Source organism: Eubalaena glacialis, chromosome 19, assembly GCF_028564815.1.
Source record: "Eubalaena glacialis isolate mEubGla1 chromosome 19, mEubGla1.1.hap2.+ XY, whole genome shotgun sequence".
Lineage (NCBI taxonomy): Eukaryota > Metazoa > Chordata > Mammalia > Artiodactyla > Balaenidae > Eubalaena > Eubalaena glacialis.
Window position 1 is genome coordinate 61,592,376 of NC_083734.1, and position 17,506 is coordinate 61,609,881.

Genomic DNA, 17,506 nt, shown 5'->3' on the forward strand with positions numbered 1-17,506 from the left:
ATATGTCTTGATATCTGGTGGTAACAATTTTACTTTCTTTTCTTTTTAAAAGAAAATCTTATTTTCTTTTTCAAGAGAGTGTCTTCTATTCTAGGTTCTTAGAAATGAAAATTTTAGAATTAACACGTTTTATATACACACACACACACACACACACACACACAGTAGATGTGCTCAAAGCTGTTGGGATTTTGGTGCAGTTGAATTTTTCAATCACTTTGGGGAAACTGACACTTGTTTTTGGTCATGAACACATTTTATCTTCACATTCATTTCTCCTTAGTAACTGTTTCAGTTTTCTGTATAGATTCTTGCACATTTTTGCTTGATTTATTCCAAAGGTTGTTTTTTGATACTTCTGATGCCATTATAGATAGCGTCTATGTTTAAATTCTTACTTTTAAATGTTTGTTGCTAATGTAGAGAGATGCAATTGATTTCTGTTCATTGGTGTTGTGTCCACTATCATTGCTATATTCTTTTTTTTTTTTAACATCTTTATTGGAGTATAATTGCTTTACAATGGTGTGTTAGTTTCTGCTTTATAACGTAGTTCTTTTGTTAAATCTAGTATTTTTCTGGGTTTTATCTTGGGATTTCCTTATGCATAATCATGATGTCTACAAATAATGATGGTTTATTTTGTCCTTATGCCATTTATTTATTTTTCTTGCCTTACTGAACAGGTTGGGACCTTCAGTATATACAACATTGAATAGAAATGCAGGGGGAAAAAAAGATTTCAACATTTCACAATTAAGCATGGTTTTTGGTGTTGGTCATCCTACATTGAATTCACCAGATTAAAGAAGACCTCTTATCTTCTTAGTTTGTAAAGAGACTTTACTATAAGTGGACACTGAATTTTGTCAGTTGCTTTTTCTGCAGTTATTAGATTAATTACATTATTTCTGCTTCAGTCTGTTTTATTTTGAATTACATTGATTGATCTTCAAATGTTGATCCACCCTTGCATTCCTAGAATAAACTCAATTTTGTCATGAAATGTTAACAATCTTAACATAAACTGAGAAGTTGTAGAGTATCTAGGGTGAGGAACTGGGCTTGGGAGCTGGACTTCCTGTGTTCTGAGTCCAGCTTTATCACTCTTTACTATGTGATTTTGACCTCATCTGGCTAAGCTACCCAACTTCTCTGTGCCTCAGTTTCATCATATGTAAAATGCAGATGAGAAATAATAAGTCCTATCTTATACGATATAATGAAGATTAAATGGGATAATATAAAAAGCACTTAGAACAGTGCCTAGGACATGGTAGCTATTATTACATGGCAAAATTATAAATACAAATCTTTATTTATAGTAATAACTAGAAAAAGAGATAGTTCTCTTATCATCATCCTAATAAGAAACTTCAAAGAATTCTTCATATTCTTTCTAAAATTTATATTTCTTTGTTGCATGGAGTAGATAGTTTGCAATACTGTGATGACTTTATGAAAAAAACAAAGGTATTATAAATTAAATTCCTGTTACTAAAACACTGTATTTTTAAAAATCAGTATTTCCTTCTAATATTCCTTTGATTACTGCAAAATAGAAATAGTTTCACTAATAGCTTCATTATGAGGGCTTCTTGAAAAAGCTACTTAATAAAATGATAATTCTTGCTGCTACACTGAATTATTTTTATTTAATTTAAATATTTATTATTATTCTGTTTGAATCTTAGATTATCCACCTGGATTATAATATGAATGGTGTAATTTTTCCTGACACTTCAGGGGACTCATATATAATGATAGCAACTTTTTCCATATTGGCTTTTGATGCGCTTTTGTACTTGGTGTTGGCGTTATACTTTGACAAAATCTTACCCTGTAAGTAATAATGGGTTTTTCTCTGACATCCTCAGATATTGAGCACATTGAAGATTTTTTTGTTAAGGTTATATAAATATATTTTAAGAAATGAAGAATGACAAATATTTCCCATCACAGGCTGAATGAGTTCTTTCTTTCTACTTCTTAGTTTTAATGGTCTGAAGGAACTGCTATATAAAAATAATTATTCTTCTGAATGTAATGTAATGGTATACGGTAGTGATAATTTTAATGCCTATTATAATTATATAGTGTTAAATAATGTTACTCTTTTCAAGGATCCCTGAGAGTATTTTCAAAGAATGATATTTAGGATTTGTATCAGAACGAGTGGAAATAAATTAGTTCTTAAGACGGCTTTGGTTAGCGTAGGGCCATTGTACGGTGAAATTGCTTCCTAGTAAGTATTTGTTCCTCTTACAAGAAGAAGGGTAGATTGTAAACTAAGCGTAGCTGGACAGGACCTAAGGTGGGAAATAATCAGTGTTTTCCTCACTCCCCTCTGTTTATGAGAGGGCCATTTGTGCATCATTTAAGGAGATAACAAATGAAAATTACAGAGGATGATTTCATCATTATTCTTTAAACTTCCCATATAGTGCTCATATTTACAGAAGCATATTACCCAGTTAGATTTTCTTTATCTTGAAAGCAACTAAAAATTTCACATAAGCCTAGAATTCCTGCACACATACTAGAATCAGAATGCTTTTTCCTTGCAAAATCTTATTTATATATCATATTTTTTATGTTCCTTCCACTTTGACTGTATTTAAGTTTGTCATATACGTTCCTATGTATTTATTTGTATGTATTTCTGTCTTTTTATCACTTCTGGTTAATATCTGAAGACCCTTAATGATAAATACTATTTCATTTTTTAAAATCTAGAGCATGACCATATGTTCATCCTGAACAAATTAATTTCCCCATGTACTTTTTATTCATATACCGTATAGATTTCAGTATTATGTTCAATCATATTGTTGGGTCAAGTGATTTCTTAAGTTCACAAACATATTTAAAATTATTTTTATGTGCCATATTAAGGCTTTTCCCGGCCAATGTTTGATTTAATCATTATTCTAAACACCTTTTAGAACACATTTTATTCAAACCTTTGATTTATACTTCATCAAAAGTTCTATTATATTGTTTAACTTTTGTAATAATTTTAATCTTCATTGTTTTCTTCGCTCTCAAGCTTTCTTCTCAATAATAGGAAGTTAGAAAGCAAAGAATTTCTTTATGATGCTTAAACGTCCAAGACATTCTATACTGTTCTGAATAAGGCTTCCTTGCTCATTGTTTTCATGTTACTGAACATTTTATTGCCTCTTGATTAATTAGATGGAAATGAGCACCGTTACTCTCCATTATTTTTCCTGAACTCATCATCTTGTTTCCAACACCAAAGGACTGATAGTAAGGTCATTGAGAAAGAAGTAGATCCTGAGTTCCCCTCTGATGATTATTTTGAACCAGTAGCTCCAGAATTCCAAGGAAAAGAAGCCATCAGGTAATCACACATATACTAATATACGGGTGCAAGGTGAATGAATTTTTCAAAAACTTTATTGAAAGCTAGTTAATTTACAATGTTGTGTTAATTTCTGCTGTACAGCAAAGTGATTCACTTCTACATATATATACCTTATTTTTCACGTTCCTTTCCATTTTGGTTTATCCCAGGATATTGAACATAGTTCCCTATTACCGCATCACCCTCCGTCTTGTCTCCTCCCTGTTTCTGTCTCTTGTCCCCCACCTCTGTTTTATTGCTGCTCTTTTCTTTCTCTGAATCCCTTCCTTCATAGTTTTGTCTGGCTTATATGGTCTAATGGAAGAAGTAAGAAATTTGGAATCAACATTTCTTAGATCTTAATACCACGCTCCCCTCTCATTTGATGTGGAATCTTGTAGAAATGAGTTAGTTTCTCTGAGTCTCTGTGTCCCTTATGAAACAAGAGTAACATCTACTTTATAGGGTTGTTTGTAACAGACTTATATGAGGAGCTTTTCACGTATCTCTGCTCTCAGACCCTACCTCCAGGGATTCTAATTCAGGGACAGCGGGCTTGAACCCAAGTATCTGTGGATTTTAAAGAGCCCTGTAGATCTTCCTAATGTGCACTGAAGGTAAAGAATGAGAACGTTTTAAACATTAAGCATTTATTTAGCAGATATTCACATAGTGCTTACTATGTACTGGACACGCGTTTAATTCTCACAAAAAGCTTATAAGGCAGGCACTTCTATTTTGCCCATTTTACGAATGAGAGAAGTGAAGTACTGAGAGGTTGACTCTTGCCCAATGTCACACATTCGTAACAGAGGAGCTGAGGTTGGAATCCAGTCAGGCTCCAGAGTCTATACTCGCAAGCTGTAGCTACTGAGGAGATGTCTGGAGGCAAAGGAAGATGAAGAAAAGGGAACTATGGCTGGGAAGTGAAGTGTTTCTAAGAGCATGGTTGAACCTATGTACCTAAGCTTCATCTTTCTAATTCTGAGCCTATTGTTTGTTAAGTGTTCTGCGGGGCTACAGCCCCTCCCAATCCGGGCTTGATGGAAAGCATCCATCCAAGAGAAGAGCCAAGTGAGGGACAGTCTCCCCAGACGCAGTGTCATCAGTCCCTCTCTACCAGTAGAGAACACTAAATATAAAATTATATTACTATTCAAATGACAATAACTTTCAGATTCAGTCTCCTAAGAGAGCCTTAAGGTTAGTTTACATAGGTCAAAAAATGCTTGTTCTTCGACTTCTGTGAAGGAGAGCAAAGCATAATGTCCTCACCCTTACCCCGCAACCCTGACCAATCTATGTGGTGTTGATTCTGGACATCCTGTCTGTTTGCTGGATTCTTTGCTAACATGGAGGTCTGGGGCAGGAAGGGAAAGTCATCTGATCCAAAGCCTGTTCACTCAAGCTTTTGGCTCCGTTGTGCGGCTCCTCACCCCAGGTCCACACCAAAGCAACAAAGTCGGCTTCGGTGCCCCACAGGATAACTCTTCCGTGACCAGTGCTGCATCTTCAGTCACTGCTGAAGCAGGTTCCGGGGCTGCAAGACGGCCTGCAATTGACCTTCCCAATCCACAAGTCTTACTACGTCTTTCTTCACAGAGACCTTTTCTTAGGAAAATCATTGCCCTTCCCCTTTGCTAGACAAGTGTCAAGTCTACTGCAATCTATCCCAACACGTGAATTTGATTTTGCACGGATATAGAAGGTACTAAGATACTGATTCCCTTTTTCCCAGGCGTCCCTGCTTTATATACTAAGGACCTCTTCCTCTTTCCTGAGTAGCCCTTCAGCTCTGTGTATCTGGAAGTGTGGAGGAAAGCTTGCAGAGTTCTAACCAGAATCAAGATCTTCATTCTGTAAAAAAAAAATATCTATTTTTCATTCACAACTTGCTCCCTCTCACCCACAACCCCCACCCAGTCCTTCTTCTCTGGGGGCATTTGTTTGCACATCTGTCCATTTCTGTAACTATACCATTCATGCAACATGCCCAGAACATAGGCAGGATGTCTGCTCCAAACATGAATGGCTACCGTCATCTCTGAAATCCAAAAACAGCCAGCCGCTCCCAGGTAGAAGTTTATTATTTAAAATAAAATATTAAAACCTCACTTCAACGGCGTCTCACTACACAAAGAAAAGCAGAAATAAAATACCCTGTCAGATTTAGCAGTTTTGAAGCCTTTTTCTTTTAAATCTCCAGGCCCTTGGCTGTAACCCTGCCCATCGCCTGCATCCTGGTTGAATAAATGTCCTTACCTTTATTCTGATTCAGGCTCAGAAAAGAGGGTGACTAAACTCTGTTTCCCTTTGACCTCGAAGATGCATCGTATATGATCTTATATGGTTGTGACATCGCTAATCTGTCTGAGCCTGGTTCCTGCTTCATCCTGTATCAGTTTCTTTTGAAATTCCAATGTGCATTCAACTTTGGTAATCATTGATTTAGAGGGGTGTGTGTGTGTGTGTGTGTGTGTATGTGTGTGTGTGTGTGTGTATGTTTGGATGAAGCAATCCAGCAAACCTTTAGATGTGTGAGCCTAAAGCCCAGGGAAAAGGATGGTGTCAGTTTTAGGTTGGTGTTGAAACCGTGAGAACCAATGAAATAGCCCATCGACAGAGTCTAGAAGGAGAAGACCCATAATATACACAGAGAACCCTGTGGAACAGCAAGGTGATGTCTGGTGAAAGAAGAGTACTCTACAAGGAAGCAGAGAAGGAACTTCTGGAAAAATAGGAAGAAAAAAATTAAAGTTGAACGTTACCTTGAAAGTAGACACTTTCAACAAGGAAAGTTAGGAGTCCTCAATAGCGACCCCTACTCCAATAAGTAAGGATGGAAAAGTGTTTGTTGCATTTGGCCATCAGGAGGACACGAATGTTTTCAGTAGGAAGAGGTTGCTTCCCACTGAAGCAACCAGGGGAGTGGGGTCAGAAGCCAGCGTGACCGAGGAGGAAGTGACACGTGAGGGAGAGGAGATGGCAAGTTTACATTTTAGCTTGAAAAATTGTCTTAAGGGGAGGCGGGAGATTTGACTATCTAAAGCAGAGTTTGAAGCCAAAGAGAAGCTCTCAGGGAGGAAACTATGGAAAATGCAGGTGACAGAGGGTCTGATTAATGACCAAGATTGAAGGGGATGGGAGATGATGCTTAAAGAGTGCAGATAAATGAGCGCCTCTTGCACAGGGGAAGAAACACCAAATGTTCTAAGACTCGGGGAAGAAAGTGAGGGTAATTACAGAGCATTCTACTTTTCCAAGTGAAACACTAGTAATTTAATTGTAACTTTCTAGAGGGACTCTTAATTTTCTCCCCCAGGGGAAACGTTTAATTAGAAATGAGTCTTGGTCTTTCTAAGTGGGCTGTTATATGTCATCCCTTATTTCACATAAAGTTGGCTACATCTCTCTCACTCGGGGTGTTCACGAGCTGTACTATTCTTACTTTCCTGTTGGCTAAGTAAGTGCCCATTTTGTTATTTCAGAATCAGAAATGTTAAAAAAGAATATAAAGAAAAAACTGGAAAAGTGGAAGTATTGAAAGGTAAAGAAAAACATTTCATTGACTTCTTTATTACAAAAAATGGAGAAAATTCGATGTGAAAAATTAGAGAATATGGATAAGCAAAACAGAAAAAAACACAAACAACCTAACTCCACCACCTGGAAATTAACCATGATTAAGAACTGGATGTAAAATCCTTCCAGATGTTTCATGGATCTATTAATCTACAAAAATGGAATCATACAGTGAAAAATGCCTCTTCATTTTTAAAGAAGAATTTGCTATAAGCAATATTTTATTGTATTTGCACTATGAGGAACGAATGTCTAGACTTAAAATGGATACATTTTTTTTATACTAGCCAGGGAATTTACATAGTTTACGTGTACTGGTGAGATTAACACAAAGACGTGTAACACCTTTGACCATGAATTAAATTTCACAAGTCAATACCCTATGACAAACATGGTTTATAATTTCTAGTGAACCAACATATTTGAAACTGAGTATTCTCACAAATGTAGTTTTTTTATTTAAAAACATTTTAAGCAAGCATCAGAGTTAGTGGTTATATTTCATAGAAGACAGCTTGCTCTTATGAATAATGATTTTTAGGAGGAATGTAATGTATTTTTAGAAGAGACAGAAACCTTAAAATTTAAGAAAGGAGGAGCCATAGACCCTCTCAAAGGTTGAGAGTTCTTTGGTCCATTTTGCTTACATTGCAATTATTTTCTAACAAGTACAGATCCCTTAACTCAATTTTACTTATTCCTTTGAGATTACGTCTTTCCTTTGGGAATTTAATGTACTTGTGTAAGCAAGTTGGTCTTCTGGGTTTTTTCCTAGTTGATAAAATTTTATTATTATTCATATTCCCTTCTGCATCTTTTAAAAATGTCTCCTTATATTATGTATTTAAGATGGATAAGTGGAAAGACTCCCATATGTATTTCTTTCTGACAGTTTAAATTTAAGTTTATTCTTATCAAATACCATCTAGCTCTGTGGTTTCATTTTTTAAATTTTAGCCAAAGATACGTTAAATATTTTTAAATATATCATTTCAGTTTCCAGAGCGTGTTATGAACTACTTTTGCCCTCATCAATATGTCTAAATAGTTTCAACTTCTGCAGGATTTCTTATATTTTTAAAAGTAGCAGAACCTTAAAAACTTTAAAAACATTGAGCATCGGTAGATGTGAAAACATGTGAAACAACCAGCTGGAGTGTCTCTTTGGAAAGTAAGGACGGGAGCTGCCCCCTCACCCCGTGAAGCTGGTGCCTGTGGCCACTTGGAACATTCTTGAAAATGTACCTTTGAGTCCCTCGTCTTTGGCCTGTTAGCTAAACAGGGCTAAATAGCACTCCATTGTATGGACCCCGTGATTTAGTTAACTAACACTCTGGTAAAGGAAATTCCGTTTGTTTCCAATTTTTTCACTCTCATAAAAAGCGCTGTAATGCACCTTCTTGCTCAGTCTTTGTAAAGATCATTAATTATTTGCTGAATAAAAATTTCTAGAAGCAGAATTATTCAAATGGGGCCATATTCTTAAGATTCTTGGTTCGTATATCAAATTATTTCCTTCCAAGGTTATAAAAATTCATACTCCCATAAGCAGTAATTAACAACAGTAAGAATAGCAACAAACGTTTAACGTTTATTGAGTACTTAGTGTATGCTGGGAACTATGCTAAATGACATACATGGACTTTTTTTCCTTTTTTCCCTTTAATCCTATGAGATCCATAATGTCTCTCCCACTTTGCATATGAGGAAACTGAGGCTTATATTTCTTTTTTCAGTTAATACATGTCATTTCCAAGATAGCTAGTGCCACTTTTCTCTTATCCTTGAAAACATTTTTGTTTCCCATTTAAAAACAATAAACATAAAAGTTGTCAATGTAACTTGTAAATTGTCCCAATATTGTTTATTAATTAACTCATCTTTTTGATGAATTTGAAAGGTTGTTTCATTAATCTTTATTTCTTATCTTTACTTTGGTTCCTTTTAGCTTTCTATTTTTGTTCTATTGGTCAGTGTATCCTGGACCAGTAATATATTATTTTAATTATTATATTTGCTCCACTGCTATGACTGTTACTAATATTTTAATTATCATGGTTTTCCAATATATTTTAATATCTTGTAGCCAAGACTGATTTCATGCTGTTCTTTAAATTTTCTTAATTATTTGAGTTTATTCTTCCAATGATCTTTAGAATCTTTTAGTCCAATTGTAAACGAGGGTTTTAATGGATTGGATTACAACAGGAAGAGTTTTCCCCTTACTTATAATTATCTTTACTAGCACATTTAATAGCTGAGTAAACCAAACCTTATAGCATTTCATTTATCTAAGATCATCCAGATAGAAAATAGATGAACTGAAATTTCAGCCCAGTCATTAATTTCAATAACATTAGAAAGTAGGTCACTTAATTTAATTGAAAGGATTTGATCGTTTAGATATAATGTATTATAAGATTCTTAAGAATTTCATCTTACTCTGTTCAACAACTTTCCATAACAAAGTTTGATTTTTCACTTGGTGGTAAGACAAATGAACAAAAAATAATACCTCAAAGGATTCTTAGCTAAATGATTTTTCTATTGACATGTAAATGCAAAACATTTATAACAAAAGAATAGAAAAATGGGCTCAGGGAGAAATATAAATTTTTGGTGAATATATTTTAGAAGGTAATTAATGCCATGGAAAATGTTTATGATTTAATATTTGAAAAGGCAGGCTAGGAAAAAATAGAGTATGATCAAAGTTTATAAATATATATTTACATATTCATATATGCAAATGCAAGGATGTAAGTTTATTACAATGTTAATATTTGGAATTATCCTTGATTTTATCTTCTAAAGTGATTGTATTTATTTCTCAAATATTCTACAGTAAGCATGTTTTTATAGCAACCAGGAAAATATCGAATATTATATATTTTAAACTATTGAAATGCTTCAGAATACACAATTAAAATAAATTGTCTTGTTCTGTTTTTAGAAACAGCCCTGTCTATTGCCCTCTTGTTTATAATGTTAATATTTTATTCTAAAAACAGGCTTGTTCTTTGACATATACGAAGGTCAAATCACAGCAATTCTGGGCCACAGTGGAGCTGGCAAATCTTCGTTGCTAAACATCCTTAATGGATTGTCTGTTCCAACAGAAGGTGGGCAAAAAGATATTTCCCAAAGGCAAGATGTCTGATAATAGAATGAGGTCATATGTATGCCTTTCTCATTTTAAGGTTTAAATTTAACTGCTTAAGAGGAAATAATGTTTGTTTATCTAAAGCTGTTTATCAGAACCGTAAGGTTTTATATGTATTTTGTATTTCCCAAATTTTCGTGAAAATAATTATCTTTATTCCATTGCTGTGTGATACTCCAGGGAAGTATATACTATTCTGAGCATCTATGTATGTTAAGACTAATTAGTAGCTGTTAATAAATTATAAAGTCATTAGATACTTCTGAAAATATGCCAATATATTCCTGAATAAGATCTCCAAACATTAATAAATCGTGTTATCTTGCCAATGTTAAATTATTTTTAACTTCCATTCTTAGGATCAGTTACCATCTATAATAAAAATCTCTCTGAAATGCAAGACTTGGAGGAAATCCAAAAGATAACTGGTGTTTGTCCTCAATTCAATGTTCAGTTTGACATGCTCACTGTGAAGGAAAACCTCAGGCTGTTTGCTAAAATAAAAGGGATTCCGCCACAGGAAGTGGAACAAGAGGTAGACGGGTGTGCTCGGGGTTCACTGAACTGCCAACCATTTGCCAAGTTAAATCAGTGATTTACTACCCTGTTATGAATAAAATTTAGGCAATGAGGTCCTTTAAAATGTGCATACTGCTTTAACAGGTGGTTAAAATTGCATAATATGCATCATCTTGGATTATGAGCTTTGTATCTTTCTGGTCTAGGTACAAAGAATTTTATTGGAGTTGGACATACAGAACATTCAGAATAATATTGCTACACATTTAAGTGAAGGTCAGAAAAGAAAGCTGACCATTGGGATTGCCATTTTAGGAGACCCTCAAGTAAGTGTGATTATACATATGGAGGAATGCAGACTGAGTATCAGGAAAAAGTCCAGCTCTTCTTTGTGTGTGTGTGTGTGTGTGTGTGTGTGTGTGGTGATAAAAACGTTTTATTGTGTACACAGGTGATGAAATTGCATGCCCATTTATTATTATGATGATGATGATTGAAATCCAATTGACCTACAACACTGTGTGAGCTCTAGGTGCACAACATACTGATTCAATATTTTTGTGCATTACAGAAGATCACCATGGTAAATCTAGTTACTGTCTGTCACTGTACAAAGTAATTACAATATTATTCACTGTATTCCCCAAGCTGTACATTTCATCCCCGTGACTCATTTATTTTGTAACTGGAGGTTTGTCCCTCTTAATCTCCCTCACCTATTTCTCTCATCCTCCCACCCCCTCCCTCTGGCAACCACTGGTTTGTTCTCTGTATCTGAGTCTGTTTCCATTTTGTTCTGTTTGTTCGTTTGTTTTGTTCTTTAGATTCCACATGTAAACGAGATCATATAGTATTTGTCTTTCTCTGTCTTATTTCACTTAGCGTAATACCCTCTAGGTCTATCCCTGTTGTCACAAATGGCAAGAGTTCATTCTTTTTTATGGCTGAGTGGTAGTCCATTGTATATATACACCACATCTTCTTTATCCATTCATCTACTGATGGACACTTAGGTGGCTTCCATGTCCTGTCTATTGTAAATAGTGCTGCTATGATCGTAGGGGTGCATGCATCTTTTTGAATTAGTGTTTTGGGGGTTTTTTTGGAAAAATATCCAGAAGTAAAATTGCTGGATTGTGTGGTAGTTCTATTTTTAATTTAAGTTTTTGAGGAACCTCCACACTGTTCCCCATGGTGGCTGCACCAATTTACATTCCCACCAACAGTGCACGAGGGCTCCCTTTTCTCCACATCCTCACTGACACTTGCTATTTGTTGTCTTTTGGATAAGAACCATTCTGACAAGTGTGAGGTGATATCTCATTGTGGTTTTGATGTGCATTTCCCTGGTGATTAGTGATGTTGAGTATCTGTTCATGTGTCTGTTGGCCGTAAGTATGTCTTCTTTTAAAAATGTCTATTCAGATTCCTTGACCATTTTGTAATCAGATTTTTTTTTTTTGATGTTGAGTCGTGTGAATTCTTTGTTTATTTTGGATATTAACTCATTGGTCATATCATTTGCAAATATCTTATCCCATTCAGTAGGCAGCCTTTGGTTTTGTTGATAGTCTCCTTCCCTCCGCAAAAGCTTTTTAGTTTGATGTAGTCCCATTTGTTTATTTTTGCTTTTGTTTCCCTTGCGTGAGGAGACATATCCAAAAAATACTGCTAAGACTAATGTCAAAGAAGTGAAGCTCTTCTTTTACCACTAAAAGTAGTAGAGTTTTCATTATAATGTATCAAGAGAGAACCTCCTATGTTTAACCACGAGTGTAAGTATATTGGATATACATGCTTGGATAGTTACTGTTTTGCTTGGTTTTGATTGTTTCCCATGCTCTAGTGTGGAAACAATTAACATGGAAGAGAGGCACAGTTTATGTATCTTCATCGTCTGTAGGTTTTGCTATTAGATGAGCCAACTGTGGGATTGGATCCCTTCTCAAGGCATCGAGTGTGGAGCTTCCTCAAGGAGCACAAAGCAGACCGCGTGATCCTCTTGAGTACCAACTTCATGGATGAAGCTGACATCCTGGCTGGTAATTGTTGGTTTTGTCTCAGTAGGACAATGAAGAATGTGCGAAGTATTTACTCCCAGGGCAAGACCCCTGCTCTCGTTACCTTGGTGTGTCTGTACTGCGTAGGAATCTGGGGGTGACGGGCCTCTAGTCTCACTGTAGAATTCCTCACCAGTGGGACATACGTTGGACCCTGAGTGCTAATAAAAAACTGATATTTTTTCACATCAGCTTTTGATTAATGTCAACATCCCAATCTTCTTTCATGTACACTTGGTTGAAAAATATCCACTCGTCCTTGAGCATCCAGAGTAGAAAATATGCCCGTGGAATTTATGGTGTGTTTTTTTTCAAGTGTCGGAGGGCAAGGAAGTGACTGGGATGCAGAAGCTCATTTAAAAAAATTTAAAAAAATTTTTTTGCCACACCACGTGGCATGTGGGATCTTAGTTCCCCAGCTAAGGGTTGAACCCGTGCCCCCTGCAGTGGAAGCGTGGGGTCTTAACCACTGGACCGCCAGGGAAGTCTCGCGTAAGCTCATTTTAAATGCATCCATTTTAATGCATGTTTCAAATGTGTGAATGCCCATTAGATGGAGTTATGTCCCCATAGGACACATCTCCTTTGGAAATCTGAGCTCTGGCGCCTCCTCCGTATTTTCTAGAGAAGGAAGAAGTGACTTCTCTCATCTTTCCTCTCTCGCTTCTTTCTCCTCAGATAGAAAAGTGATCCTGTCCAGCGGGAGGGTGAAGTGTGCGGGCTCCTCTGTCTTTCTGAAGAGAAGATGGGGTCTTGGGTATCACTTAAGGTAAAGCCTTCAGGCACAGATGGGGTACATTGCTGTATCTTCAGTACTGGTGTATCGTAAAGGTAGAGCATTCTGAGAGAGAACTGGCCTTCTGCTTCATCTCCGCTCAGCTGGATTGATCTGTGTTTCCCAGTACTGTTCCTGCACCTTCACTAACTCTAGGGATCGGCCAGACTTCAAAAAGAGAAGCCCGGGCTGACTAATGACAGCAGGGCTGCTTCGTGGGCCACCTTCCAGGCAGCCGCCCCGTGCCGCCTACGCCTCGACCTTCTTCCCACCCTCCATCGCCTCAGCTGGTCCATGCAATCCTGCAGTAGATTTTCATCCTTTCAGAGGGCACAAAGTCAAATACCTTCAGAAACTACTATCAACAGGAGGTAAATCTGGTGGCAAAGAGTGAAGAGGACCGTGTCTAACAAGAAAGTGTCCAGGGGCTTCCATGGCGACACAGTGGTTAAGAATCCGCCTGCCAATGCAGGGGACACGGGTTCGAGCCCTGGTCCGGGAAGATCCCACATGCCGCGGAGCAACTAAGCCCGTATGCCACAACGACTGAGCCTCTGCTCTAGAGCCCGCGAGCCACAACTACTGAGCCCACGTGCCACAACTACTGAAGCCCGCGTGCCTAGAGCCTGTGCTCCGCAACAAGAGAAGCCACTGCAATAAGAAGCCCGTGCACCACAACGAAGAGTAGCCTCCGGTCGCTGCAACTAGAGAAAGCCCGCGCACAGCAATGAAGATCCAACACAGCCAAAAATAAAAATAAATAAAATTAAAAAAAAGAAAGTGTGTCCAGGCTAAAAGAATTTTATGAGAAAACCTTGATGGCCACACAAAACATGCATGAAGGGCAGATTTCCCGATTAGACGCTAATTTTCTGATATCTACACAGTCTGGTGTAATAATTATTTTCCCTGAGAAATCTCTTCTGCCTAATATTCTCAACTCCCTCTGTTTATCTTCATACTTGATATGTAGTTTTAATTACGTTATATATTTATTTGTGTATTTGTAGTTGTTTTGAGCTGATATACCTTCTCTATATAGATCCTAAGATTTTTCAAACCGATGACATTATTATTATTATTGTTATTATTTACTCATTTTGTCTGTTCCCTAAAGCCGGGTAAAGTAATACACAAGGGCTAGAAATCCAATAAAAACTCTATTTTTGTGGTAGCAGTAGAAAAATACAAATGAATTGTCTTTCCTTTTATGTATTAGTTTGTACAGAAATGAAACATGTGATCCAGAAAAAATAACATCCCTCATTAATCATCACATCCCTGATGCCAAACTGAAAACAGAAAGCAAAGAAAAGCTTGTGTATACTTTGCCTGTGGAAAGGACGAATAAATTTCCAGGTAATTTAAATATGAATACAATGGAATGAAATTTGGGAAAGTGTTCACATTATTATTACAGTTTTCATTGTTTAATGGATCTGGATCTTGCTTTGGGGTTGGGTTTTTTAAAAAGCTGAACTTGAGATGAGGAGTTCAGTGCAGGTAATCTGTTTGGTAGTTGATGCCTAGAAGCATCAGTGGGGAAAGGGGACATGAGACGGGGGAGGGGAGGAAGCCAGGAAAGTTTGTGTTATCATCGGGCAGGTTATTGCAATAGGCAGTTGAGGTGTGAAACCACTGAGAGAAATAAATCAATAAGTAAGAAGGGTTTAGAGTTGTCACCGGAGGGTGAGAAAGCTGGGGTATTTATTCACCACTCCTTATCCGTCATTGGTTGAGAGATGCTTCCAGGAGCATTAATGTTCTGACCCTTCTGGCTTGTGCTCCTTGTGGACTTAGCAGAGCCCAGAAAAAATGCCTTCAGGCAGGTGTTCTCTTTTTTTCTCTCTCTCTCTCTCTTTTTTTACTGAAGTATAGTTGATTTACAGTGTTGTGTTAATTTCTGCTGTACAGCAAGGTGATTCAGTTATACATATATAAACATTCTTTTTAATATATTCTTTTCCATTATGGTTTATCACACGATATTGAATATAGTTCCCTGTGCTCTACAGTAGGACTTTGTTGTTTATCCATTCTCTATATGATAGCTTACGTCTGCCAACACCAACCTCCCACTCCATCCCTCCCCCATCCCCCTCCCCCTTGGCAACCACAAGTCTGTTCTCTGTGTCTGTGAGTCTGTTTCTGTTTCGTAAGTAGGTTCATTTGTATCATAGTTTAGATTCCACAGGTAAGTGATATCATATGGTGTTTGTCTTTCTCTTTCTGACTTACTTTGCTTAGTATGATCATCTCTAGTTACCTCCGTGTTGCTGCAAATGGCATTACTTCATTCTTTTTTTATGGCTGAGTAGTATTCCATTGTATATACGTACCACATCTTCTTTATCCATTCATCTGTCGATGGACATCTAGGTGGCTTCCATGTCTTGGCTATTGTGCATAGTGCTGCTATGAACATTGGGGTGCATGTATCGTTTTGAATTAGAGTTTTGTCTGGATATATCAGGCAGGTGTTCTTAATAAGCAGATTTGCTGTGTACAGGTCAGTGCAGACAAGACGGGCGTGGGGCATCGAGGCATCTGCTACACATTCCCTTTTTTATTTTAGTTTAATTGTGTATGTAATTATTTTGCAGAGAAAAACATAATTTATTTCTCCTACAGAAGTATTAGCCATGTGTTTGCAGTCTGCTGGGTAGCACTGCCCACCTTGGATTTGTTTGATAATCATTCTAATCATCACCGCTCTTCATACGGTGCTTACCACGAGTCAGGTGCTGTTCTGGTGGTTTCCGATGTATATAACTCATTTATCCCTCACAGCTGTTCTGTGAGGTTGATGCTGTAATTTTCCCTGTCTTACAAATGAGCAAATGAATCTCAGTCTTTTCTGATTTAAACAGCTTTCTTTTTGTTAAAACATTTAGTTTATTAAAGGTTTAACTCCCTACAGGCCTGATTAAACAGGCTCATTTGGATGATTCCGTCTCTTTAGGCGAATACTCAGGAATTCAGATTTAGTCCCACTGTGCAAATACGGCAGCTCTGTACGTCCTTGTGGTAGCAGGGAAGATGGTGCCCTCAGGTCCATGGGCTGTATGATGCTCTTCTGTTCCTGGACTAATGTCCAATGAGGTGCAACTAGCTTACCTTCTTTTTCAGTTGGATAAGGGGAGTAGTGAGGTATATGCTGATACCACCGCTAGAATGTGTCACTTAGCCAGATTCCCTGGTGTAGGTGTGTCAGCCCATGGCAGCCTTGTGTGCACACCCCAGGCCTCTGCCAGTCCAATGATGTACTTATGTCCTGTAGGACATAAGGGGACTCCCAGGTCCCCCGCATGCCATGTGCAGGCCATGGGGAAATGCAGTGCCTCTCCAACCTCAGGGCTCCTCTAGTTCGTCTCAGTAATGCTGCTGGCCTGTCACGCACCCATTGTAGAAAGTGGTAGGTGAGAGGCTTCTCAACAAAGCTTGCATCCTCATCCAAGTACCCACCATGAAAGAGATGCACAATCAATGTTTCTCAGGGACTTACACAAGGCACTGCTCAACGTGCAAGGGATTAAATAAGACATATGTGTCCCTACCCTCAAGGGATTAAATAAGACATATGTATCCCTACCCTACAGGCCGTTGGGCGAGGAGAAGTGGACATACACAATAAACCAGACTGTATTACAGTTGTATCATAAAGTAATAAACATATGGGTTTGACTGGTGTCAGGCTGGGGTTTATAGAGAGTGGTCACCAACAGCCACAAGAAGGAAATGGTCAAAGCATTCCAAGCAGAGGGGGAAAAGGGGTGTCTGGGCTGCAGTGAGCGGGGGGAGGGAGTGGCTGGCGGATATGGGTACTGTCATAAGGATAGAGACGTGCTCATATGGAGCTTTGGGGGCTGCTGTGTGGTCTGTGAATTTTATTTTAAATGCATTGAGAAACCACTGAATGTCATGAAACGGGGCATTGATGTGGTGTGACTTATAATTTCATTCTCTGGATATAAAAGAGCACACAGGGTAGAGAGGAACAAGAGTGGACCCTAGGAGACCAGTCATGGGGCCGTATCAGA

At 37.6% G+C, this 17,506-nt stretch overlaps 1 protein-coding gene across 1 annotated transcript in view; it reads left to right on the top strand.

The window, feature by feature from the left end:
* The window catches only part of ABCA6 (ATP binding cassette subfamily A member 6), a 58,530-nt gene that overhangs the window by 12,362 nt on the left and 28,662 nt on the right, over positions 1-17,506 (top strand). The window contains exons 9-17 of the mRNA XM_061175505.1: positions 1,695-1,842; positions 3,196-3,364; positions 6,856-6,914; positions 9,961-10,071; positions 10,472-10,647; positions 10,838-10,957; positions 12,535-12,673; positions 13,370-13,460; positions 14,686-14,825. Coding sequence (XP_061031488.1) covers positions 1,695-1,842; positions 3,196-3,364; positions 6,856-6,914; positions 9,961-10,071; positions 10,472-10,647; positions 10,838-10,957; positions 12,535-12,673; positions 13,370-13,460; positions 14,686-14,825 — 1,153 coding nt within the window. The remainder of the gene's footprint in view (positions 1-1,694; positions 1,843-3,195; positions 3,365-6,855; positions 6,915-9,960; positions 10,072-10,471; positions 10,648-10,837; positions 10,958-12,534; positions 12,674-13,369; positions 13,461-14,685; positions 14,826-17,506) is intronic.